The sequence below is a fragment of the Hetaerina americana genome, unplaced genomic scaffold (assembly GCF_022747635.1).
Source record: "Hetaerina americana unplaced genomic scaffold, ioHetAmer1.1.p SCAF_16, whole genome shotgun sequence".
Classification (NCBI taxonomy): Eukaryota; Metazoa; Arthropoda; class Insecta; order Odonata; family Calopterygidae; genus Hetaerina; species Hetaerina americana.
In genome coordinates this window covers 1,816,618-1,844,409 of record NW_027286719.1, presented here as the reverse complement: position 1 = coordinate 1,844,409, position 27,792 = coordinate 1,816,618, and the positions used below count along the sequence as shown (strand labels likewise).

The following is a 27,792-nucleotide window of genomic DNA, read 5'->3' as shown; positions in this document are numbered from 1 at the left end:
TTTCATCCGCGAAGGATTCGGCAGCGCGGGGAAGTGCGACCGCGTCCCCGCCGCCGGGAAGGAAGCCAAGTGGTACGCATTTTTTCTGACGCTCTGCCGCTAGCGGGGATCTTTTTTCGGAAGACCACTCACTTCAAGACGACCCAGCGAGCTGGAAGTGTAAGCCTGCGCTGATAAACACTCACGCAGCAATGCGATACCCGAGGAGCACTTTTTGGATCGTCATTGCAGGTTTGTACTTTGGTTTTTCATGATGATCTTTTATTATGTTGACTTTCACGATAACGCAAGAAATTCTTGCCGCTAGTATACGTATGTTTTCAAGAAAACGCCGAACTGTAGTTGTAAACCCTGGCCGGTTGGCAGTTATCGCTCGCGTCAGTCTCCTGAACGACTGGTCATTTGAATCTGTGACATAGATCGCGCTGCATGCATTGCTCTACCTCGGTACTCAGCCTCGCGACTCGGACGAAACTCAAATGTCTCTGTCCACGGGCACACACCGCTTGTCTCGGACCTCATTTTCTCTGTGGAGATGCACATAAATATTTTAATATTATAAAAAATGCCGATGCCAATGACGTATAAACTGCGTGTGCCAAATTAGGTTGATAGAACATTTATGTTCATTTCCCCCCCTCTGCCCGTCATTCTCCAGTCAAAGCGATGCCCACTCTCTCCTCGCGGCTGAAATACTCCGGCGTGTGTGGCATGCAAAAACTGACTTCCTGCAAGGGTGATATCACGTTAGCCGATTTGCCGTCTTCAACTCGGGATGTTTTCCTGTTGGCGGGAGTGAGAATCGAAACGGAGTTCAAGGCGGAATGCGTCGTCGATATAAGTGAGGTAAAAAAAATTCTCGTGGATTTCGCAGAAAAGTGAGCAATCCTACTGATTTGCACATGAGTGAAAAAACTCGGCGAAGAATCCATCGATTCAGTTCAGGGCGCCGTGAACTGTAAGCAGTTGAACTGTGAACTGTTTACAGTTCACAGCGCCCAACCTGTGAACCTTAAGTGATTGCATGCAATTTATATTCCGAGTGTGATTTGATATTTCGCAGACACAAGTAATGGATTAAATTCTTATGTTTCGCATGCGTAAAAACATTTGCTATCAGATAGCGTATGAGTTTTAAAAAATAGATGAATATTTTTCCTTAATCTCAGCAGAATGATAGACTTATGGTTTCATTTTACACTTTTATTCCTATTGAGATGTCATCTTAAATATTTTGGTAGTGTATGCTGTCTCACTTATGATGTCGGATGAACTTCTGAAATTCCACGTATCCCGTAACTAATTACAAACGCTTATTGTTGCACAATCCTCACTTTTCTTTGCACTGTTGTTTTACCTTTCAGTTAATATTATTATTATATCCTGTCCGCGTCGCTTGCATTTCCTTCGATTCGGTCCACAGTTCCCGAGGCGTGGAACGTGTGTTGCTTGCTAACCGCGCCAATTTCACCGTGATCGCCAACCATTCATTGAAGTGCACGCTGTCATTTCGCGAGCGCTCCCTCCCTCTTTCGCCGCGACCGCTTGACGAAACCCAACTCCTTCCTAAGACTATGAATCTTTCTTCGAACTTGCATCTCATTCTCCAAATGCAAATAACATTTTGAGAGGCATGTAGATTGATTTTTCTAAATCCAATTTTCCCGAGCAATGAACCTGTTTTCGGGCAGAGAAACCTCGAGCATTTCCCAAAGGAGTGTTGATGAAGGCTCACTGTCCGAACGATTTGGCGAATATTTCACTATCGACCGCTTATCAGTGTCAATAGAATTGTAATTCATTGCTTAAGCGAAGTACCATTTTTTAAACATGGGAATACCCGGCAGGTCAGCACAAGGACCCACCGATTGGAATATAGGCCCGCTGAGCCCATTTTCGACCCAAAAATATGCCTTGCCCTACTTTCCCCCCTCCTCTGGAATCTCCCTCAGGTCTACAGCGATAGATTCTATACAATCAATGATTTTTTCATTCCTATGTTTAAGATTTCGAACCGTTTTTTTTGTGGTTTTTCTTCAATTAAATTCACGATTCAAATCCTAATTATTACCATTATTATTTTAATGGAGTGCGTCTTCGAAATCAAAGTTATCTGCTTAATTTAAGTCCGCTTTCAGTTCAGGTTTTGTGCTATCCGTCATCACGTGTTGATCTAGTCAACTTTCTCAAATGTACTCAATTTGCGTACCTCTAATGTTAATGCCTCTTATTTCTGTGTACTAACATACAGCCTTCACGAAACAAAATACATAAAGCTGCAGCATTTTTTCATTGTTTTCGATACCCATTGATTTCATGTTCAGTCATTCCCGGGAGGCCTTTGACACACCGAGATTTCTGGACACATTATTAATTTCAAATACCAATCAGATTCGTTGTTTTCTCCCTTCACTCCCCTTTCATGGCTGACCCTCGGCCGTGTGCCTAAAATCGAAAACGCCCACCTTCCCTCGCTCACCTCCCCGTCCCAATGCTCTCGCTCGCTCTACGCTCATTCCTTATCGCTGGTTAACGCCAAGTCGTCCTTCCGGGTCTGCCCGGAAGGACGACTTCGGGTTTCGTTCAGTCAAAAAAGAACTACAGCTCACTAATTTGTTCCAATTTATTAATTTCTTTTGAGCTCTATATCACCATTAAGAGTTGAAGCATATCCATTCATCAATTTATTTAATGGCTAGTATAAATCTAAAGCCAATATTTTTTTAAATATTCTGAATTGTGAAATAAAATCGGAGAATGTTAGTAATGTGCACAAAAACCACACAATTTCGACAACTTATCCTTAGGAGACGCAGAAAAACTAAAACCGTGGCGTGTTTCTAAAGCTAGGGAATTTCAACGGTTCATGGATGAACATTTATACAGAATGTGTTCACCTACCGCATTTGTTTGCTTAACTGGGTGAGGTGCACGCAGGGGGAGTGGTCTCCAGTGTGTTAGCGTCATCGGCCGGGTGCTTGGTGTCTTCTCCGTCCCTTTCGGTCCCGCCTTTGCCTGCCTGCGCCCTCTCAACCACCACCTCCACTTCCCCTTGCTTCCTCTCCCGCCCCGTCCCATCGACCATCTAATCCATATTTTCCATTTAAATACTATTGATAAGCACCTATCACCCGTCATCATTCCATTTCGGAGTTTTCAACTCAGATAGTAACTAATATCATTTTTACTGTTTGCTTCCTCACCTAAAAATACTTTCCATTTGTGAAAACTTTTCCACTCGTTCCAATTGCGCTTTTAGAGGAAAGTAGAGGTTGTATAAAGTATTACATTTTTCACAAAGAGAAGGGTCCAATAGGAAGAAGTGCGCTTTTATGTGTCGGTTTCAATATTCCGTTAATCCAAATCCGGAACTCATTGCCTATAGTGCCATTGCGGCAGATCCGAGCGGCCTTCCGGTGACCATGCAGACCTGTTTGTCGAATCATCTTCTGGCCACGCAGAGCCGCAAGAATATGAGGACTCAGTGCAACGTTAATCCGGAGGGAATGGTGGTAACAGTGCGTTACTGTTTGCCACGCGGCGGGTGGTAAACGAGAAGTAAAAATGAAAATCGCGGGTATGTTACCCCTTTCCCGAGGATCGGTGTGCACTCAAATCCCTCTTCGAGTAATGACGTTCCAATCTGCCTCCACAGTGAACTCCCCTGCCATCTGCTTTATGTTTCCCCGCGCCGACGTCGCCATCTTCTGCATCTCGTCAATCATCCATTGCTCCCTCCTCCATTGGCCCTCTGTTGATCATCTCGCTTCAGTTCATGATACCCCCATTGTTATTCTCCGTTGTTCCATCCTCTGAGTGCCCTCGGTAGCCTTCATCTAATCTTAGAATTTCGTCCTCAATCATTATTCTAACCACTTCATTTCCATCGTCGTTCTGGGATATCTCCATTGCCTCCAATTTTTTGTTTTCATTTATTCTCGTCATCCATGTTCTCACAGCCGTGGAAAAGTGTGCCGCGTAAAAATTCTTATTAATCTCAACTCCACGTTCTCAGCAGGTGAATCTTTAGGTAGAAAAACTTGATCAGCGTGTCTAATGCCATCTCTGTTTTTTCCATGACTGGTCATTTTCCCACCCAAATACCTCAACTCTTCCACTTGGTCAAGTGATTCTTTGCCTTGTTTCGCGTTTGAATAATGTTTTCAATAATTTCACTGCAGACCAGTAATTCCGTTTAAGTATTTTTTAATCGTGAGAATACACGTTTCGTTCCGATTCTCCATGCATCAAATTACTTTTAACAGGTGTTTTCCCCGTTCCCTTGAATCCGTGCACCGCCGTTCGTCTCTCCCTCCATCTCTTTAATTGCTCTTTCAGTCTACACATTCAGTAGCAAAGGTGGTAATGAGCAATTGAGCGATGAGACATACATTTATTTTAACTCCTTTCGTTTTCCAGCACGTCCGATCGTTGCCGCATATTCTTTATGCAGCGAGCTTGTGTCAATCTTTTCTCGTTTTACGTTTTAAGGGGGAACAGTATTCTGCTCAAATGGTTGTTTTGCTGCCAAAATCTTTCCCCAGTTCCCCAAATAATTCAATGAAAATCAATTGGTCACTCCGTGTCCTCCACTGTACGATTAGTGTTAGAGCTGGAGTAGTTTACACTTGTTCCCTTCTCCTTCTAAATCCAGAGCTGCCTTTGCCCAAACGCTCTTCGTCTTAATTCTTCAATGGGTTATTGTCATCATAAAATTCAATGCCGTGGTCGTCACACTGAGATTTTGTAACTTTACACACTTGTGTTTTCCGTTGTCTTTTTTTGGTGAGAGAACGGTCACATTTTGCTCAAAGTTCATCGGCACTATTAAAAAAGAAAATATAATAACAATTTTCCATCACATATGTAAGTTTAATAGTACGACCGGGTTTCGATGTATTACATCATCTATATCCTTCGTTTCAGTGTAAATTCATCACTGAGAGTGTGGTCTCCTTGCTCATTATCGTCGACAGAATACTTGTCTCACAATATTCTGATGTCCATTTCTTTTTCGAGGAATACGGATTTTCCTCACGACCGTGTACCACACCTTCCTTTGCAGTTTACCAATTTCAACCTTTCTTCGTAAACATTCCATGCCCTCCCACTGCGTCTGCCACCACGCTTCTTTCGTTCGGTTTGTTTCCCACCTGAGTTTCTCGTTGATATCTTTATACTTCCTTCTCCTTAACTCCGTGTTTACATTCTTCCATTTCCTTCTCATATATATGCATGTATATTTTTAAGACGAGAGAAGTGAATGGAAAAATGTAAACACAGTGTTAGGGAGGAAGAAACACGATCCCAAAATCTGACCCACAAGGGTATATAGATAATCAATTCGGCTCATTCGAGTAACTTCTCGCATTTTCCACGTGTAGTATCTACGTGAGTGGCACTGAGACAGCGCCATGTAGTCGAGAGTGTTTAGCATGAGAATGCACGTGTTAGGTAATTTATCACCAGTACCCATCGCCAGTGTGCGACGACAAAACTTTCTTTTTTTTCTTAAAGCGTTTTGCGTTTGCATATTCGGTTTTATTTTCCATTACCATCTCAATGGTCCTCAAGACATGGCCTTCGCTGTGCAAAACAAAAGTGAACGCTTGGTGCCACGTGAATCGGTAAACGTTGATACATTAGAGAAAAGGAATGATGTACGCTGACGATGGGAAAATAGGAATTGTCGGACGAAGAGAGTGTTAAATGCGTGAACGCTCAGGAAAAGCGCTCTCCGCCGGCCGGGTGGTAATGAGCGCTCCCCCTCTGAGAGTACGTGGGTGGTGCGCCTCTCCCCCCCTGCGGCGACCGACACTTCCTCGGGGGTGTCGGTCTGGTCGTGGGAGGAGATCACCCATGTGGGCAGGATTCGCTTCCCTCTGACCCTTCCCCCCTCCCTGCACCGAGGGAAAGGTTTTTGGCGCGGAGAGTGGCCCGGCTGGTCACTCGGAATGTCCGCTGTGTGGGTCGCTCACTTCTCAAGTGCGGAGCGAGCAACTAAGTTTCGGCTTGAGTGTAGGAGGCACTTGTTCCGCGTTGTTATCCCGTAGCTTAGGACACTCGAAAGAGAGTAGGTAACTTTTTTTTTGTGTACGCACAAATAATTAGCATGTCGTGAAAGAAATATACAAGTATGTTATTTTTCTGTGATGGTAATATTTCAAAGATAGAAATGCCACGGCAGAATTGATAGCTAAATTTTTTTTCGGTCTGTTTTTTTAGTTTCTCTTTGGTGGGAAGTGGACTCGTGCACGAAAGACACCAAATCTGTCGGTGTCTGCCTTCATATCTATTTAGAGAGGGACTACGCAGCGATTGAAGTCGATCAAGGAAATGGGTGAGACTAACACGACAAATACTCCAAAATACTTAATGCACTAAAGTACTCCAAAGTCATTGCTTTTAAATCTAAAATAGTAATTATACAACATTGATAAGGTCCAATTCTTATTTTATTGCCATAAGCCTTGTAAATTATGCTACACTAACTTACAATAACAGCCTTTCAAATGAAAATTATACATTTGTTTAAATGAATACTTTGAAACAATAACACTCGCTCCCTAAGCCCCTCTTCACTCCCTCCCCACTCAACTCTCTCCTCCATCTCCCGCTCAATCCGCATCTGCCAATCCCTATACCACCCCTGACCCATCTCCCCTCCACCCCCACATTTCTCCTCTCGCTCCGTGAATAAACAATCACTTTTGGTTTAATAATGAAAACTCCAAGCTCTCCTTATGAGAGGTATTCGTTTTAACTGAATTGAGAAACAAGATATTGTTCTGTTTTCCTAAGGCAACCTTGAATTGAGCAGGGCTAGCTTCTCTGGCTGATTCCCAGATGCTATATCATAGCTTTTTGGTGTGTGTACATGTATATTTATACGTTTGTGTGTACATATACTATATGTATACATTTCTTACACATGTATATATGTTATTTTATATATATATATTATATATATATATATATATTATATATATATATTATATATATATTATATATATATATTATATATATATATATATATATATATATATATATATAATATACATGAATGAGCATAATAATATATATTCCGAAAAAAAATTGTTTGGCGATATCACGCCAAGACGCTACAAAGTAAAGGCTTCTAATTTTTGCCATAAAGAGGGTAAAAGTGCACAGAGTAAAATGGACTAGGCCCAATTTGGATTTATTTTTCTTGTAAATTTTTAGATTGAAAAAATGTTTCCCGCACAGAGATAGCAGCCCACGTTTCAATCAGAAGTGAGAATTAAATGAATACACTTCAGTGAGATCGAAGTGCAGGTGCGGCAATTAAACTGTGGCAACTTTTATCTAGCTGTTGTACAATTTACAATGTTTACAACAATGTTGTAAGCAGCTGCTGTGTCAGAATTCGATTGCCTCGAAATATTTCCATAAGAGTTACCTTTTAAAGTGCATCTGTTCGTTTTTCCCGAATTCAGTGTTCACTCTCTTCCGAAAAAGGAATTCGCATTTGTCCAAATCCTGCAAAATTCATCCCCACAGACGCAACGAAGAAAGTGCCCAAATATGTTATTTGAAACCAGCTAAAGCTGTGCAGATAAATTGGCCAACGAAACCTGGCATAGCCTCTAGTGAATATGCATGTACATAAACGCACCCACACACTCAAGTGACGATTCGCGGCGTCACCAGACCATTTTATCCGGATGGCTGTTACTGTAAGTAATTCGTATTATCGGCTTCTTTATGTACTTGGCAAGTTTCTTGGCCACGGTGTCGTTTGTGACCAAGTGATTTTGCAGATTCTTTGGGCAATTGCGATTTGTTTGCGGAGAGCACTGAATCTAACTTTCCTGCTTCCTTTTGATATCTCTCCACGATCTCATCCCCTCCCCCGCCATTCCTAGCTTTTCTTCATTTTTTTTTTCCTTCGTGTCCATTTTTTTTCCTTCCCCGTCCTTCGGTGTATATATAAATCCTCGCCTATCATCTCTCGTCAATTACTATGTTTTCGCGCCGTACAATACAAAACCAGAAATTTTATAGAAATATATTGTAGCTAAAAATTAATGAAGACCTATTTTTTGGCGACGTGTGCTTGTTGGTTAATCACCCCGGCCGCGCAATTGCGGTTGCGGGCAGTGACCCTCTAGAAAGATTTCTACGAATACCATAACGCGCAAACAATCCCCTGAATAAAATTCCAGCGGCTATCCCGAAACTGAACCCAGACCCTCCAATCAGTACCTCGAGAGGTACATACCTACATTCACGGGACTTCTGCTTCTCGTAATTGAGAAATTATTTCGAAAGTAATTTTACACATCAATCTTAACAGCACAAAATGTTATCCAGCAATTTTCTCTCCAGAACATGGAAACATAGCAATCTACATGAAAATTTTGAAATGAATGAATTAATAATGTGAATAAAATATTATAAATTGAAAACAAACTCGAATATTATGACAGAATCATCAATAGTCTTCAAAATCAAAAATGGAAAAAAATTTCATCCGAGAAGCGTTTTACCCCAACGGTATAAGTGTATATTGAAGTTTTGGAAATTCTTAGGACCGTTCAGACAATCCAAAAGTTCATTCTTTTTTATGGGACTTCTTTAAATTTACATTAATTTGGCCTAAAGTTAATCTTAAAAGGTTCCTCTTCGCCGGAAAAGATCGAAAACATCTTTAGATCGTTATTAATAAAACAAATGTGTTATGCAGGCTAGGTGACGGAAATATGAATTACCAAGTTACAGGAGGGTGTTACAGTAATCTCTTGCCTCGCGGAATGTTCCCTTTCTGTCGAAAGATTCGAGTACGAGAATAGTTAACTATGCTAGTATGTAATACAGTTAGGAATCCCTGGAAAGTTATCACATTAGAGCCGTTTCCCTTATAATGTATTGTTATTTTTAAATTACAATTAAAATTTTTCTGGACACGAGGAATGTTTATCTGAGCACAAGAATATTGTTGAGGGATTTATGTCGTGATCGTATGTGTAGTAGTTTGCTCACATTTAACCGCGGAGCATTATCTAAGGAGCGGGAAATAACTGAACAATAAGTGTCTAGAAAAGCATTAATTTGTATCGCAAATGTGACGAAAACTGGACTGGATATTTTAAAAGAAAGAGGCACGAAAGAAAACACTCTTTTTTCACTTCTGTAAATTCAGCGGACTTAACCAGTGCCTACAGCAATATCTAAGCAAACTTTTTCGAGAGGAGAACGGTAAAGTCACACTCGATGAATGCGACTTCCCAGGCACATATACTTACCCGGAGAGCACAAGAGTCAATTTAGCGTCTGGTTCGTATTTGGATCGTATCGAAGGGCGAAGCTGATACGTCGACTCGTTGGTCCCTTGACCAGCCTCGGTGTCGGCGGGGTGACCTCCGCGCCTGCCGACTCAAGAGACCGCGAGTTCGATTCCCGCCTAGGTCGGGAATTGCATGTTTGTAATCGTCTTTAACCATTCCTACCTTTGGTAATACGTTTGATGTGAATGCCATTAGTGCTGTGTTCGGATTAGTACTAAATGAATAAATAATCCTTATGAACGAGCCGAGTACGGTCGAGTGCGTTTAAATGCAACAATTTCAAGGCATAAAAATCTTTTGACTAACCGGGAGTTGAACCCACGGTATCCGACTGAGTGCTTTATCAATTTAAGATACCGAGGCGTCCTCTCACACGGTGATTTTGTTTTATTGGTTAGAACCTAGACCGGTAACGCTATTTTTTCGCCCTATTCTGGTAACGTGGGATGAAATAACGCCCATTCAACAATTTTCAAAAATTCTTATCTCATGTCCATTATGACTATAAGAGTCCTTTGGGGTCTCATTATTTTATTTTTTTTAATGTAAAATTACGTGACGCAAAGATTTTTTTTCAAAATTAATCGGATGAGAGAAAAATGAGTAAGAAGGGCGAGAAACGTGAAAAATCAGTTAAATTACTTTTTTTCGTAAATTTACGATATCTTAATCAAGTTTCAACCGAATTGATTAAATCTAACGGGATTACAAAGGGGAGATACTACGCTTTAAGGCAATATCAGTTGTTTTTTTCCAATTCAGAAAAAAGGTATCTATTTTTAGAAATCAATGTGCGCAAATTGCAAGTAATCGGAAACTCGATTTCTGTCGCGGCAATGGGTATAATTAGTAAGAATTTGACTCAAATTGAAAAAAACCGGCTTTATTAGAAAGCAAAGGGCACATATACCATCACTGTATCAAATAATACATGTATCACCATTGCGAAAAGTACACACGCAGCGATTTGTTTTTTCAACCCACGTTGCCGTTCTAGGGTTAATTGTTGGCTTTAACCTCGTGGACTCCGGCGCTACGAATACGAATGCCTGGGACGTTGCAGGTCCACTAATCGACTAGAGCACTTTGCCTGACATCGAGGGATCCAGTTCGAATTCCGGTCCAGGCGAATGATTTTTACTCTTTGAAATTGTTGCATTGCACACTATTGAATGACTCCGTCTAAGTGGCCGCCGCGGAATCTGCCGCAGCTCTTTGAATGTGAAATGCCTGAATATTAATATAACGTTTGCAAAAGCACCAATACCGAATCCATTAGTAGCAAAAAATCTCGGACCATTGATACTCAGTAATAACCAGTATAATATCAGTATTAATTGATCATCACTTGAAATTTCTCCTCGGAACTGTTAATAAGTATGTAATGACAGTTATGAAAGGAGCCAATCGTATTTATGGCTGTGCAGAACGAAGGAAAATGTTCGAGAAACGCATCTAGTTGCAAAGAGCAAGGCCAAAGCTCCGCTTTTGTTCGTGGTCACCCGACGCTGACGAAATAATAATTCCCGTGTAGATATGACTATGATCCCAACGCACACTTGCCGGACACCTTGAGTTTCCTGCGCTTCATTTTAGCTCAAATTAATTTTAGGAATTAATTTGTCCCATTATATTGGGGTAGTGATGATATTCATGCTTTCCCTTCGAGTTTGTGCTCTATGCAACATTTGCCCTAAAAACCCATGAGCATCCAGCGTTGGTTTATTTGTATTTGAATCGTTGACTCGCGTATCTGGAAACGGAAATCCACATGCTTTCTTGGCCAATAAAATACGTCCGTCAATAATCAGTATATTTATCCGTGACCAATTCCTCCTATTTATATTAAAAATTGGAAACTAATTATTAAACTTCCTTTTTAAATATTTATTTCCAACAAGACTCGAGAGTCTTATCATATCAATCCAAGAAATTATCTCAGTGCGGAGGTTAATGGCGAGTTGACTATAAAACCATAAATAGGTATCGTTTCTGTAGAAAGACTACAGCGACCCAAAATTTTGGCGTTTTTATGTATTTCCTTTAGAATTGCATTAATAAAATATTAGTAAGAGTGGTAAAACAGGCACAAGATCAATCTGCTTACCGGTTAAGCCTGTTCTACAGTGAAATACGTGAATCGTGATTAGAGAGCCTGGGTTTCTCCGTTAGTAGGCTTATTGCGATCATTCATCCTCACAACTAATGTCAAGGTTGATGGCGAAGCATTTTATCGTCCGCTGTTCTATGGACTTCGCGCGATAGCATAAACTGCTCCTGCAAATGAACACAATGTTATTTTAAAATGTTGACCGAAACGTGTGGTATTCGTCTCTGGGCACACATAGAGCATATGCGGATGTCTGCCGAGGGATCAGTGGCTATACGCATCAGCGGACATCCTGAAATCGTCCTCATTTCTCCGGAGGCGGACGTCCGCTGGAGACGCGCCTCCGGACCGTCCGTCATACAAGCGGACGCTCCACGGACGCGGATAAATCGTCCTCTGCGGTCCCAAATAGGATAATCATGAGTCGAAATGGATGCTTCGTGAGCGCTGATTGCATAGAGCGAGCATTCCCATTACGTGTGTTGTGTATATAAGGGGTATTTGGTTTAAGGGTAATACACAAAGAAACTGATTGTTCCAACGAAGAAAATTATAAAAATATAATGTACAACATTGGCAGGGTAAGATGTAACCAGAATGTCTACCAGCTTAGAAGAGAAATTTGCAAGATATTCCAATGGAGCAGTATTTTCAAGGGTATATTGAGGTACACTTAAACACTCATTAGCACACTCCAAAATATAAAACCAACCAAAACACCTGGTTTGGAAGAGATCCCCGCTAGATTACCGAAGATGCTAGCGGAGGACATCCCATCTTGCGTATTTAAGAGCAATATTTTAGAAGTCGATAGAGGTAGATTCATTAGCTCGTGTTACGAGTATGGAGCTAATTCACTTAATCCTCCTCCACCAAAGCGGCGATAGTAAGGGCCCCATTAATTACAGAGCTATTTATTTAAATTCAGTGGTTTTGCAAAATCTGAGGATATCATTATTGGCTAAATGGATGGCCTTTCTCGAGAGGAGGAACATGCTCTGCCGCTATCACCGTAGGTTTAACAAAAGTTGTTCATGAGAAACAAAATGAGACAGTTTATTTGGAAATCTGGGTTAGTGAATACAAAAGTGGATGTCTGTTTCTAGATTTCAAGACAGTTTTCGACAAGGTCGATCACCAGAAATAGAGGAAAAATTAATCAATATATATATTTTGTTATCGAGAATGCGATCCGATGGATTACGGATGTCCGCCGTAAACAAAATGACGTTGTCGAGAGGTTGAGTTCATGATAGGCGGATGAAACTTGAGTAATGCCTCAGGGAAGTGTCACATGGCCCCTCGTACTATTCTTGATATACCTTGACGACCCATATTCCCATGTTGCCAGCATTATTCGATTACTTACAGACGACCAGTGTTTTTTTAGAGAAAAATACAGACACCAGCTGATAGCGATACTCTCTAACAATTAAGACCAGGCGGAATCAGACGGAATGGTGTAAATAATTGAGGCTAAATTTATCAGACAATTTAAGCATTGAAGTTTCCAAATAAAAGACATGGTTTTTAGATTTTATTTCAGTGATCTCAGTACCCTGCAAGCGACCGCTAGGGTGTGTGGCAGGGGGTGAATACATGGGAAGGCCCAGAAGTACTCGGGCCAGCCTTAAAGAAGCTAGGTTTAATTGGCAGTGTTGTGGAAAATGTAATGAACCTGTAATGTTAACTCGTTTTTCTTGGTCCACATTGGGAATACGCGGAATATATTTGGTATCTATGGGAGGAAGCGTCAATTAAAGTATGAGATAAAAGAAAATCTGCTATGTTAAAAATTGCTAAGAGGAGAAGTAAGTGTGATTGATGTATTGTAGGAATTACGTTGGGAGCCTCTGGATTCTCGAAGAAAGAAGGCAAGCATTGGACTTTTATGAAGTGTACAGGACACCTAAGTTTTCTTAGAACACAGAAGAAATTGTTACTGGACTAAATGGTGGATTCTGCCCACATGATAAAATAAGAGAAGTAGTAATGTTCATAGACAGATTCAAGAACTGGTCCTTTCCTCACACGACACGCGGTGATAACTAAATACAACCCCATCGCCCAAAAAAATGATATAAACTTAAACACTACGATGAAGTATTCAAACAGCAATTATTGCATGTCTGTTTGTATGTGCACTAGTATATTTGTTCATGGTCTAACAATAATTGTAATTAATGCATTGACTAATATTTTTGATAGACTGGTTCCCTAAAACCCAGCTCCTCCGTATACCCTCGCATTTGCTTGATATCGCGTGCATGTAGATGAATCCTCAGGACAAAGCTATGAATCGCGATCGTCATTTTAACCCCATCGACTACGCTCCCCCGGCTCAATTCGGAGTTGAACTCCCCGAAAGAATGCAGAATCTCCACCAGGTCTTCAAGGCGCTCGATCACACTCTTATGGATTGCCCTTTCCCGTAACGGGGCCATCACGCACCTGACGTTGCTGCTGTCTATTACGTGAACCCATCCCCGTCACACTCTGATGGTTCCTTCTCCATAGTGCTCATGCAGGAGAGTAAATATGCACCACAGGACTATCTATATTCTGGTAGTGCCTGGTATCTGTTGGGTGAAGTTTGCCTTCGTATCTCTCATCCCACGTACCAGGGTTAACTTCCCACCGCTACTATGCGAGAAAACCACCCTCCAATCTTCCTGGATACAGACTGCCACTTCCGAGATATCGAGAGACCGGATCCCGGGCAACTTATCGATCACCCTGCCCGCTTGTTGCATTCGGGCGAATCCCTTCCGTTCCAGTGGTGCGGGTTTTCTACCAAATGCAAGTCGAAACAAAGGCCACGCCCACCAAAACTCATCCGGAAGAACGAAGTATTCTCCATTCCGATATGAATCGCTTCCACAAAGTGACAATTCTGACCATTCCCGCTAGCGAACGGCATTGAGACCCGGATGCTGATAGCCCATACCAAGCCAAATGAATGCCATTTCAAGAGTTTTTAATTCTATAGGGTTATCGGAAGGGGGAAGGGACGCTAGAACGGAAACATTGTAGCACTGGTTGAAGGGGGTGTTATGATGGGAAGCATGTTTAGGGATGGGGAGACCCGCGGACGGGGAGGAGGGATTACACGAGGCGCGGTGGTTGCTAATCCTTAAGTTCAGGTGTGTGGAATATGTGTGTGTATATATATATATATATATATATATATATATATATATATATATATATATATATATATAAAATATCTTCGAAATGGAACGCTCTTCGGCGACACACAAATATATAAAAAACACAGATGTAGATTTTTAGAATATAGAGACACAAAGAAAGGACACTCACAATTTGTTATTTACGTTTCGACAGCACGGCTGTCGTCTTCAGAATCAAAGTTTCTGAAGACGACAGCCGTGCTGTCGAAACGTAAATAACAAATTGTGAGTGTCCTTTCTTTGTGTCTCTATATTCTAAAAATCTACATCTGTGTTTTTTATATATTTATATATATATGTATATATATATGTATATATATATATATATATATATATGTATATATATATATATATATATATATATATATATATATATATATATATATATATATATATATATATATATATATGGGGGTGTGTGGAACATTGGCCTATGTAAAAGGCCAGGCAGAGTTTCCACACCCCTGAATCTGAATGATTTCGACGGAATTTATCTCCGTCTTCCTCAGAAGAAACACCAGTACTACTGTTTCTTCTGAGGAAGACAGAGGTTAATTCCGTCGAAATTCTTAAGAAATAACAATGTGTTAGTGTCCTCTTTTTGTGTTCTTATATGTTTTGTTGCTGCCCAAGTTTTATATTTACATTTTCGCATATATATTTAGGTGATCTACCGGCTAGGGTAGGTTTTTGGATGGGCACAACTACCAAATGAATATTTTATTTCTCCTAACAAAACACTCAACACCCTAATCTACAACAATCTCTCGTCATCTCTGCGTACTTCCTTCCTCCCTTCATCCCCCCCCCCAACATCCCTATCCTTTTCCTGCGATTTCCTCGTTTGCCTAACATTCTCCCCTCTATTACAGTCTTCAACATCTCATTTCCGATCAATATGCTTCTCATTCATTTTTCCTGCCTCCTTAAGATTTCTCCCAACAATCCCATCTCCAACCTCACCACTCCGCCTCATTTGTTTTCCTTTCGGTCCATTTCACCTTCTCCGTCCTTCTCCACACATATGAAAAATGAAAGCCTCTAATCTGCGTCTATCATCCTGCTTCAGAGACCATTGTTTCTACTTTTTCAGTCAGCTAAGGGGTTGCAAGCATTCCTGAGTGAATGAGAAATTCAGTGCGATAGACATGGGATGAGAATCAATATAAATAAAACAAAGGTTATGCGATTTTCTTGAAAGACAAAGGCTTAGCTTAACACTGGACGGGATGGAAGTGGACACGTTATCAAGAACTAAAAGGGTAAGTTGTATTTCACTGGACTATCGACATTTCTCATTGTCGAACTAAAAATTGCACATTCCATGACCTTTCATGAAATATATCTGAGGGAAATGGGTCTATAATTACTCGGTACTTCCCTGTCTCCACTTTTAGGCATAGGTGTTACATTAGCCGTTTTCCAGTTACCGGAAACGTTTTAATAATAATAATTGCTATCCTAATGCAGACTCATTAAATATGATTTCTAGATATGGCGCAATTTCTCGCTCTTAAAATAGGCGGGCTAGTATTTGATAAGACCTTGATAATTTATTAGCTCAGCATACTGCTCAACTGTGTGAAGTTTTTATTTCGAACTTTGGTTGGCGGAATGATTCGTAGGCATTCGGTGTGAATTTTGTGAGACCACTTTAAAAGAAGGAATTTAATCAATTGGCATTTTCTAAAAGTTCTTTCGCCTTTAACGATTTTTTTTCGAAAATCACGAGGCATCTCGTAATAATAATTATGTACCTCTAAAATTAAAATGAAATAAGTAAGTATCTGATATATACTTAATTTATACAAAATAATAAATTGCGTATCTCGTATTTTGTGACCAAAGAACGACTAAAATGATTTTGGATTCCCATTTGAAATTTTAGATTATCTTTTCCTTTTGAATTCGCTTATCGCCTTCTGAAATCCCTCCTTGGTATTCGCTCTAGATATTTTCTTACCGTAAATGACCGTTCGTCACTATAGATATCATTTCCTGTCATTTTAATCTTAGAGTAATGGCCTTTACGTGTTGACGATTTCCTAACTTCTACCAGGCACCTAGCAGGACTGTGCTTGAAATCATTTAAAAAATTAACAAATGAACCCTGTAATAAGGATTTTAAGCCATAATACTACTGCTAAACAGCATATGACTACAAACGGAGTCATCCGCTAAATGTATGCAACAATATCAGAGTGTCAAAATCATTCGGTCAAGGCGAATCTTTTCATCCTTTCTTTTTAGCTTCTTATCTTTGACCTCAGTTGGGGAGAATATAACACTTACTACTCTGTGGCCGCCAATTCCTTTCAAGTCCATTGTAAACGACCTTTTCGGTTACCTTCGTAGATTATGCTTCCAAAAAATTACTGCTCCTAGTCGGTGAGGTGATGCTACGTGTTCTACGCAAATGTAGGGAGGCGACCGACAGCTGTCATTTGCACCATTAGAGATGGATGGGAAAGGAGGAAGGAAGGAGAGAAACCCGGCGTCGGCATTAGCCTACTCTTTGCGAAAGGCGCCAAGGGGTCCGCAGTTCACCGTCCCACCCGACGGACGGCGTACTCACTCAAAATGCCTTCCACAAAGCACCTCAATTAGGGATCGGGATACCACTGAAAAATATCTGCTGTCTCTAGGAATCGGTCCTGGAGACGGCAGATATTTTCCTCCCGGTGGGAAGTCAGTGCGTTAGCCACCGCACTGTCCCGATCCCCTAATACGCAAAAGAATGTAACGGTTACCCGTAGGTATATATGTCTTTACCCCTTGATTTATAACTATATGCCCTTCAATAATTAAATAGGGCCTTGAAATCTCCGATAAATATCATGACTTGATTGTTGTATTTTAATGTTAAGCTTTTGATTTGCGTGTCTAGTTCCATTATAGAATGAATCCCATCGTCGAGTGACCTCTAATGCATGCATAGAATCTTTGGAAATTACGTCTTGTTACAGAACACCGAGCACTTCGCAAAGGTATCTGGAATTATCTCAAACTGCTGACGCAAGAGTTCTGTGTGGCTATAAAAGCACCACCCCCGATTCTATTTACTCTATTTATTTCGGTAAACGAGACAAGATTTTGGGATGATTTTACTCTCAACGATTCAAGTGAATTATCAGCTTTCAGTTCCATCGTACTGTGCTTTGTGTGAAGTACATGTGCTTTGGATAAATTGATGATATGAAACGACTTCAATTTTTGAATCTCGGTAGTTGAAACTAATACTCATATTATTGCTATATCCCGGAGTACGTGCATTTAAGGTCATGCACGCCACTGCAATTAGAGGCTAGGGGTGAAAGGCAGGATATTGCTTGCTTTGAGGAAGATCGTGAAGCATTTGCGCTTCTAATTCACTGCTTTGATTCGGATGTTTTCGCTTAAGAGTGCCATAAGATTTTCTTTTTATTAGTTTTTTGCAAATGACTGAAATTATTAATTGTATTAATTAAATACTTCACCTTAGGAGGACAATGAAAAGTTTATTTATGGAAAGTTAAATTTATGCTGGATTTGATCAAGTAATCGTTCGGCAACTCCATTTGAGCAATTTTTTGAAAATATCAGCATAGTTTCAAATTACTTCATTTTACCAGTGCTGTAAGTTATCCACATGAATTCTCTTTATAAAGATACTAATTGCGGTCATTTTCTATTATTACAGGAGGCAATTTGCTCACGAAAGACATGAAAATGGACCTCAGCTTGTGTCTCATTGTGAGTAAGTACCTCAATTTTATATTTAAATCTAAGAACTTGTATTAAACATGCATATTAAATGTTCGAATTAAGTAGGCTTGGTCTGAATCCAATGAAGCTTTGGGTTTTATTAATAGTGGAATACTTTTTTTAAGCATCATTTTAGCAATGATTATATTTTGTAATATATTTGTCTCCCTTTTGTTGAATGATAGTACATAAAGTTGAATATTGGCCTGTTAACGAGACTATATAGTATAGGAAAAACAGGATAAAGAGAGGCGAAGAAACAAGTGAGGAAAAAGAGAGAGGTGAAACCACGTTTAACGAGAGTACTTGAAGACTAAGGAAGAGTGTATGGAAGCCTTCTGTTAAGGAATCATCGACAATATAAAGAAGGGAACAGCAAAACGGCTGATAAACTAGTGAAGGGGCGATTAGGAGAACGAAAAACAAAATCCCACATCGTACGAGATACAAATAGAACGTGACGTGATGGCAGAATAGCGAGGTGAGATTCGGGATGTAAGAAATTCGACTGACAGTAAGGCGAAGAAAAGCTCAGACTAAGGTGTTCATGAAGTGGAGGCAACTACTATGCTCAAAGAGCTTGAGGGTGCAAACAAGAAAGTGGCTCCTCAAAATATTCATATGGAGTCTCTACGAATCAGAGATAAGGGCCATTGGAAAACTGGACTAAAAGAAGAATAGGAGAAGCAATGAGAGACATGGTGCGGAAGATTAAAAGGACCACGGGAGGAACGAGGAAGTACAGTGAGGAGCAGAATAAGGGGGAAGGCATTTTAAATAAATCCACGGGTAAGAAGTAATTGTTGGATTGGACACGCCTTGAGGCGCAATGAATTAGTTAGAAACGTAACGGATTATTAGTTCAAACATTTTGTTTATTCTGAACATGCTTTATCACATCCAGGAGATTGTTTGAAGTTCTTGAAAGGGGATACATTCAATTTCAAGTGATTGTGAACTTGTAATTCCAATAACCAAATGTTTCCGAAAGTTTACCTAAGGATTTTTTCCATCAGTTGGCCGAAATTTAAATATCACTTAGAATTATAAAATTTTTGCTGAAAAATTATAAACCTAATAATTTATTCCGGGATCGATCAAATGCCAGCTAAAATTATTTAAGGACTATCATCGGAAACAGCGCCATATCCTGAAATTATATTCAATTAGTATTTCATACGCGTATACCATGACCACAGTAATCAACCATATAATAGGTGAAGATAGAGTACACCCAATACTAAACCTGACGGCGGGTGACATTCACACATCATGGTAGGGGGGAGCCATTGTAGGGGGGGCTGGTTATGGTTTCCCAGGTAAATCTGATACTTGAAAAATCACATAGCTTGGGCGGAGGTGCAGGTACCCAGAGAGGCTTGTCCTAGCATCGAACCCGGGCCCTAGGGCAGTAGTCCGGGCAACGCTCTACCCCTGGGCTACCGTGACCCACATAGTTACGAGTATGGGTGTTAGTGTGTATTAACATATAAATCATATATATATATATATATATATATATATATATATATATATATATATATGTATATATATATATATATATATATATATATATATATATATATATATATATATAAAACATTTGGACGGTACAAATGAACACACAAATAATATAGATAACGTGTGAAAGGACACTCACATTTCAGAAATTTTAACTTTCTGAATTGTGAGTGCCCTTTTACGCATTGTCTATTTTATTTTGTATGTTCTATTTTGCCGTCCAAATGATAAACTGAGGTTGAATGAAATAATGGCTACATACTTAATTAAATATTACTCTATATCTCAGTTACTTTCAAGAACCGATTTTTCATTTCCACTTATAGCTTTACGATCGCTTACACCCTCAGACATGGATGTCTACGTTTCATATGATTTCTGGGATATTAGTCGCAAATATTTCATGGATATTTTACCTCGTGTCGGCGATTTTACTATTTGTCCTAAGAAGGGTATGGTGAATAAAATCAAAATATTTATAACATTTTAATGTTAATAAGAGAATACGTGCAATCACTTTCTAGCTTCAATCGCGCTTAGCAGCCACCAAGCTCGTTCCATATTTATGAGATTGGACTTCGAAGTTACAGCGCGGAAGTCGTTAAGTCATCAAAGGCTATGTCACGCTAAGATGAATAATACGCGGAATGATATCTTGAGTGGCGGAGGAAGAGAAAGGATGATTCACGATTATGAGAATGCTTGGCCGGATGATGCCAGGAGAGCATTTCGAAAGAAAGAAATTAGGAATTAGCTGAAACTTGAAAGGATAATTCAAAAGCATATACGTACGTTCTGTGTCAAACGGGGACCAGGGTAAGTCATCAGTTTACTCACTCAAAATAGATAGAGGCGGAAGAGTAAGCAGCAGCTCAGAAAAAATCAATTTATCATATTTTTTCTATTAAAGAATTTTCACCGGGCTATGGCCAAATATCTCCGATAGCTTTCAGAAATAGTTCCTACATCGATGCTCAAAATTAAAATTTCACGAAGCAGAATGAAACGTTTGCCGTAAAGCAATAACCCAAGTAAAACCTTCGGATCTGATCAAATATTTGCTGGCATATTTAAAAAAAATATGTCGTCGGACACAGCGCCGTATCATGAGTACGTATGAAGTCCCTTTTAAATGACTGGAAAGTATGGAATGAAGATCACAATGTATTTTTCCACTGATCATCAGGTACACATTCACTCATGAGCTGCAGTGCATTTATAAACCATTGTTGGGGGGAAGGGGTGGGTTTCCCACCCACCCCTCCCCCCAAAGGGGGGGAGAGGAGGAGGAGTCGTGTTCGGCGTTGATGGGAAGGAAGAGAGGGGCGTTTGGCGTCTTGAAAGGTGATGAGTGGGGTTCAGACTGGGGGCGGAAAAGGGGCGGTTAGGTATTTCCCTGAAGGAAAGGGATGCTTCCAGGATTGGGTGAGAGGTGTTCAAACGAACCCAAATGACCATTATTCGAATTCCTTAAGATTTCCTGCTCTTCCCACTTGTCCATCCTCCTTCCTTTAGTCCATTTGGCGAATCTGTTCAGGGTTATAATCGCTCCCATGATTTTCGTCCTACAGATGCTTGGCGAATTGAAATTGCGCTAGGTCACATTTCCTATTACAGCGTTTATGCTCCTCTGCTTGTGTGATCTCGCCATTAATTATATTAATGATCTTCCCCATATTGATTATCTCCCCATTTGGCCTATGTAGATAGCACTGCAGTCCTTACATGTTAACTTATACCGCCTCTTACACTGTATTTCTCCGCTTTGTCTTTTGCAGTGTTCATGAATGATTTTAGGTTGTTCCCATTATGGAATGCTATCCGAAATCGTTCCCCAGGGAAGAGGTTGGCTATCTTTTGTGAAATCAATCCATAATAAGGGAGTGGACACCATTTGTAATCTTTCACATCCATATTAACTGATTTGAACGAAAGATTGAGTGTTCTAAGGGAACGTTTTCTGTGTAATATTTTTTCCATAAAATGTTCTTTGTACCCATTTTCCACTGCAGTATCTTTTATCCATGAACAACCCGAAGGTTGGTTTGGCAGGTGATGATAGACATCACCCAGTACCAAGCCCGACATCGTGTGAAATTCATACATCAGGCCAGGGGGGGCAGTTTCTTACCCTGTGCCGGTTATGGTTTCCCAGGAAGATCTGGTACCCAAAAAATCAAACAGCTTGGGTGGAGCTTAGGGCGTACAGAGAGCCCGGGAATCGAACCCGTGCCCTCCGGCCTGTAGTGCAACGCTCTACCCCTGGACTACCGCGGCACTGGCCTCCTTACCCTGATGTGTGAATTTCACACGCCGTCGGGCTTAGTACTGGGTGAACTCTATCATCACCTACCAAACCGACCTTAGGGTTGAGTACTGTGTTTATGGTTTTCATATTTGATCGGCTTCAATCCTCGATCGAAATTATTTTTTAGAGAGAGGTGTGATTAGTAGTCTATCTAGCAGGAAATGGAAAGTGGATAACTTTTGAGATATGTGATGGCGGGGGTTGAAGGGGATGATGTGGTCTGTGAAGGTACTTTTCCGAAAAATTACGAATATCAAAACGCCGTCCCACTTTTGACTCAGTTATTTCTAGAAAATTGAGTTTCCCACTATTGTCTCTCTCACGTGTGAAATTGTTCGATGATGATGGCGCCTATGTATTCTATTCATGTGAAATAGATGATGACGCCTAAGCATTGAAACTAATCGTACCTAAATAAAGAACAGTGGAAAATTCATTGTGTTCTTCATTCCATGAACGTAAACTTCCACAAATTTGAGCCAGAAACAATTGAATACTGAAAAATAACTTATGTCTGGATAGCCTACGGTTGGAAAATGGTTAGTGCAATGTAATCTACATCTAAGTCTTCTTTTTTAGCATTGGGTGAGCTCTACCATCACCTATCAAACCGACCTTTCGGGTTAATTACTGTGTAGTAGTAGTAGTAGTTTTTAGGGGAGGCGACCGACAGCTAAGGTCATTTGCGCCATAGGGGATGGACAGGAAAGTATGAAGGGTGGAGAGAAACCCGGGCCGCCGTCGACATTAGCCTACTCTTTACGAAAGGCGCCAAGGGGTCCGCAGTTTAACGTCCCATCCGACGGACGGCGTACTCACTCAAAGTGCCCTCCACAAACCACCTCAAGTAGCGATCGAGATACCTCTGAAAAATATTCAACACCGGCGGGATTTGAACCCGCGCCCTGAGGGTGGGAATCCAGTACGTTAGCCCCCGCACCATCTCGATCCCCAATTACCGTGTTTATGGTATGGTTATATAAACCATAAACACAGTAATCAACCCGAAGATCGGTTTGGTAGGTGATGGTAGAGTTCAACCAGTATTAAGCCCTGTACGGCGGGTGAATATTCACACATCAGGGTAACGGGGCCGGTACCTTTCCCTGTGCCGGTTATGGTTTCCCAGGAAGATCTGGTACCCGAAAATTCATATAGCTTGGGTGGAGCTGTAGGTGCCCAGAGTGCCTTGCCCGGGAATCGAACCAGGGACCTTCCGGTCAGTCGTCCAACGCTCTACCCACTGGACTACCGCGACCCACTTAATTATGTATGTACATATAGTATATGTAATCTGGTGGTCTGAAAAGTTTCCGACCAAAGAAAATTTCAGAAAAATGTCTTGTAACTTTGTTATGTCGGAAACTTTTCAGACCGCCCTCGTGTATATGTATATGTATATATACTCGTATGTATGTATGTATATATATATATATATATATATATATATATATATATATATATATATATATATATATATATATATATATATATATATTATATATATAATATATATATTATATATATATATATACACATATATATATATATATATATATATATATATATATATATATATATATATATATATATATATATATATACATATATATATATATATATATATATATATATATATATATATATATACACATATATACATATAATATATACGTATATTCATACATACATATGTAGTTTTTGAAGATTGTGAAGATATCTACAATGCTCCCTTGTAATTTTATTGGGCGTTAAATAAATTCTAAATTGGGTATGGGTAAATTGGTTATACTAATAATTCATGAGTAGGAATGCGATGAATTATTTTTATTCAATGTGATTTTAAAATGTTTCAGATCACTAGGCGAGGCTTTAAACTGCTTCAAAGAAAACCTGAAGGACTGCTACAGTATCCACCATTTCCTGGAATATCAACAGCTGTTAGATGGCCTCTCTAAAACTCATGCATGGCTTTGCGAGGAGAAGTACGTGCGTGAAAGATTCTTGGGTAAGTCTTTTTTTATTTCCAATAATTATATTCATTCAAAATCAAAGTTATTACTTCGGTTTGGATTAAAAAAGAGAGAAGCCTATTCTCCGCCAACTGGTTTGTTTGCCAAAAATGTTATACTCTGCCAGTATGTAACTAATAATAATTTATTACAACAGACATAGAACAAGTCATTCTGTACAACAAGAGAGAAAACACAATATGAAGGACAAGGTGGAATTTACTAGCCAAGAGATAAACATAAATTGAGCATGCCGAGCAGACACATAATAATATCACTAGCGCCGCTAGCAAATTTTCTATTTCCATTCATTCTATCATAGGAATTCCAAAGAATTAGAGGGTGAATCCAAAACATGTACTTTCAACGGAGTCATCCACTATTACATATTACAATGCAAAAATTTCCAATTGAAGTGAAATCATTCGCACTGACCGGGTTTCGAACGCGGATTCCTTGGTGTCAAGTGCTTTATCCAGTGTAGCTACAGGAGCTTTAAAGAAATAAGATGTTATGATGAAATACCGTACGTACTATGCCACGGGTGTTTTCAGTCGTGCGAATTCAATTCTTCAATTCAAACTTAACGAAAAATAAGAGTGATTTTCTGCGTTGATGTGGCAATGGATGATACGTGGATTCGCCATTACACATCGAATCGAAACAAAAATACAGCAGTAGACAGAATCCGGTTCTTCAGATTCGAAGAAGACGTAGTCATGACCTTGTCTGGCGAAAGCATCGCCAAGAAAGGTCATGGTATCGTCGGCCAACATTGAAAACAATTGTTTTTCGATGATGAATTCTAAGAACTGCGGGAGCGGCCGCGAAATTTAAATTAATGGAGACATCCGCTTACGTGCTTCAAAATATTCCATATGATTCCGTACAAATAATTCGCCTTGACCAGGTCTCGAACCCGAGGAAATCGGGAGAACATGGAAATCGACGGATCCGAGTCTGATTCCCGGTCATTGCGAATGACGTATAGACTGCAAAATTTCTGCATTTCCATGCACACATAATTAGCCATTAGTAATTAGTAATACTCCGTTACTTTAGCCCTGGAATCTCCCGCATTTACTTGAATTGTTAATTGAACACTAATTTGGATTTAAAAAATCAAAATTTAAATGGGAATTTGAACATCTCAGTTGCTACAGTTTAAGAGTTTGGCCATACTTCCTAGAAAAAAGTATTGCATGCATGAAACATATGATAAAAATATTCAAAAACTATAATGGAATACATCACTTTCGAGGCCACAGTTAAATTAGTGAAAACTTACATCATTCCACTCACTATTGAGATGAAATAATTCCCAAGGAAGTTTCCTAATTATGTGATATGGTTTTGCAATTGCAATGAAGGCATTGTAATTAAGGGAGTAATTATTTCAAGCATGCTTGAAATGACAACAGAAAAGACTTGAAATTTCACAAAGCTGGAAAAAATATGGCAGTCCCAAATAATACTTAGTAGGTAAATTTTATGATTTTACCTTTGCAACATCACTGAAATCTAATCCATTGAAAGGCAAAAAAGAGTAATTTAGGAAATTATTGAGATGTTTGTTTCATGCCAATGTTTAAGTGGAGTAATATGGAGTCATTAATTTGTTAAATGAAATTATTCTTGAATGGTTTTACATAATAAGTAGATCTTTGTAAAGAGTATGTCGTCCCATTTCATATTTTCAGCATTTTCAAAAGAGAAACTACAATGTGAAGTAATATCCAAATAATGTCTATTCCTGGGCATCAAATGTAGCCACATGCAATATATTTCAATTTTACAATTCCTAAATGACTGGAATTGACTTCCAATAATGCATTTTCATGCGGATTCCCTTTAATCCCCACATGATACTTCCAGATACTTTTCAACTGTTAAATAGTTTCTTCTGGCAAAGGGTGAATTTCTGTCAATATCACTGATGTTATTTGGACATCCATTCAGAATGTGACGTTACCATATATAGCACAAGATCATGTATGTATCGAGTCTTACACCATTGTTTAACACCACATTATTTTTATTAATATTGATAATTATACCATGTATGCTCTTCATGTAAAATATTTCTTTTAAATACTATTAAACAATTACTAATTCATATTGACGACTGGAAACCACACTAATTGTAAATATGGTGAACACTTGTTTAAAGTATAGATGTATAAAAGAAATGATCTGTTGAACTCAAAATGCCTTTACATATGATGAAAATTTTGTATCCACACGGTCATTGCATCATAAAATATATGAAAACTATAATGGACATCATATTATTTTCATCCTTAAGTGAGGCTGAAAATAACAGCATTAAATTATGATTCAAACAATGCAAAATCTAATGTGTCAAATGAAAAATCCTTTATGCTGTGATCCTGAAGCCAGTGCGCGAGTTAACTTCACAGTAAAAGTTTGTATGCATAAGTTTCATTGATGTAAATTCTAAAATATGCATAACAGTTTTATTGCAGTCCTTGAAATGCATTGAAAACATTCGCATGAATTCATCAACTTGCTCATCTCGACAGCTGACTCAAAACATATGGCAAAAGATATTACGTCTGGAGACTGATCAAAGCATTTGTTCGTAAGTATTTTTAAGTTGGTATATTATATATTATTATATTTTTAGAGAGAAAAAATAGCATTTAACAGCATTTAGGCTTTACAATTTCCATGTAGTGAAATCATATCATTTTTATGAAGCTAGGTGCACAGAAACAAGGTACAACTTAGGGCTAGATATTGTATAAGTTCATTTGCAATGAAATTATAGCTTTACCCATACAATAGTAAACACAGACCTTCAATTGGACAAAATTGTCTACATGGTTGTGTTAAAAAAAGGAATTAATTTATAACAAATTATCACACTGATTGGGTTAAGAAATTTACCTTGGGAAGTAATTTTAACTGTTACTTGTTGCTCTCAGGTATTACTATCACTATTTGCCAAGGTTACTGCCATTGATTCATTATTTATAATTACAGGGAACTTAAGTGGCAGCACTCCTGTTTGCTTAGGCCAGGCCAAATGATTCACTGTGGCCAACAAGCTGTAGACATATATAATAGTATGCTAAGTATATTTATGGAGAGCTGGTGCAGTAATTCATCAAAAACAAGTCACATTCCAGTAATGTTTTCTGTTTTTTTTATTTTAATCATACATTTTATTGCTCATTAAATTCAAACTAAGACATGAAGTCAAGTCTCAGTTCGAAATTCAAGTGTTTTTTATGAATTCAAATGTAATTTTGTTTTGTAGTGGAACACCTATTTATCTCTCGGGTTATGCGTAAATATTCTTCTAATGTAATGTTTAGAGGAAGAAATGGTATTATTTTTCTTGATGTTATGAAATATGGTTTTACCTCTTTGTTGTACTTTTGTGGCCATACTCGGACACTTGATTCCAACTCATGAAACGTGAGGCTGAAGGTACCCAACTAACTGCTGTTTTTTGTTAAATCGTGCAATTGATTTACCATGTTGTTATGATATAATTTTTAGTACTTTGTTAAAACAATTAATTACAATATTATATGTGAAAAATGAATTT

General features: G+C 39.2%; 1 protein-coding gene across 2 annotated transcripts; it reads left to right on the top strand.

The window, feature by feature from the left end:
* Positions 1-27,792, top strand: LOC139687028 (uncharacterized). 2 transcript variants are annotated; one of them, XR_011700592.1, is made up of 6 exons: positions 1-231; positions 6,226-6,340; positions 18,310-18,366; positions 24,060-24,211; positions 26,702-26,817; positions 27,222-27,792. XR_011700592.1 is itself a non-coding variant. In XM_071584131.1 (6 exons), exons 1-6 carry the CDS (start codon positions 192-194, stop codon positions 27,415-27,417), a joined length of 687 nt encoding a protein of 228 aa, XP_071440232.1. In that variant the 5' UTR covers positions 1-191; the 3' UTR covers positions 27,418-27,792. The 2 variants fall into 2 exon arrangements, 1 of the variants encoding a protein (XP_071440232.1); XM_071584131.1 differs by having other exon boundaries at positions 26,691-26,817.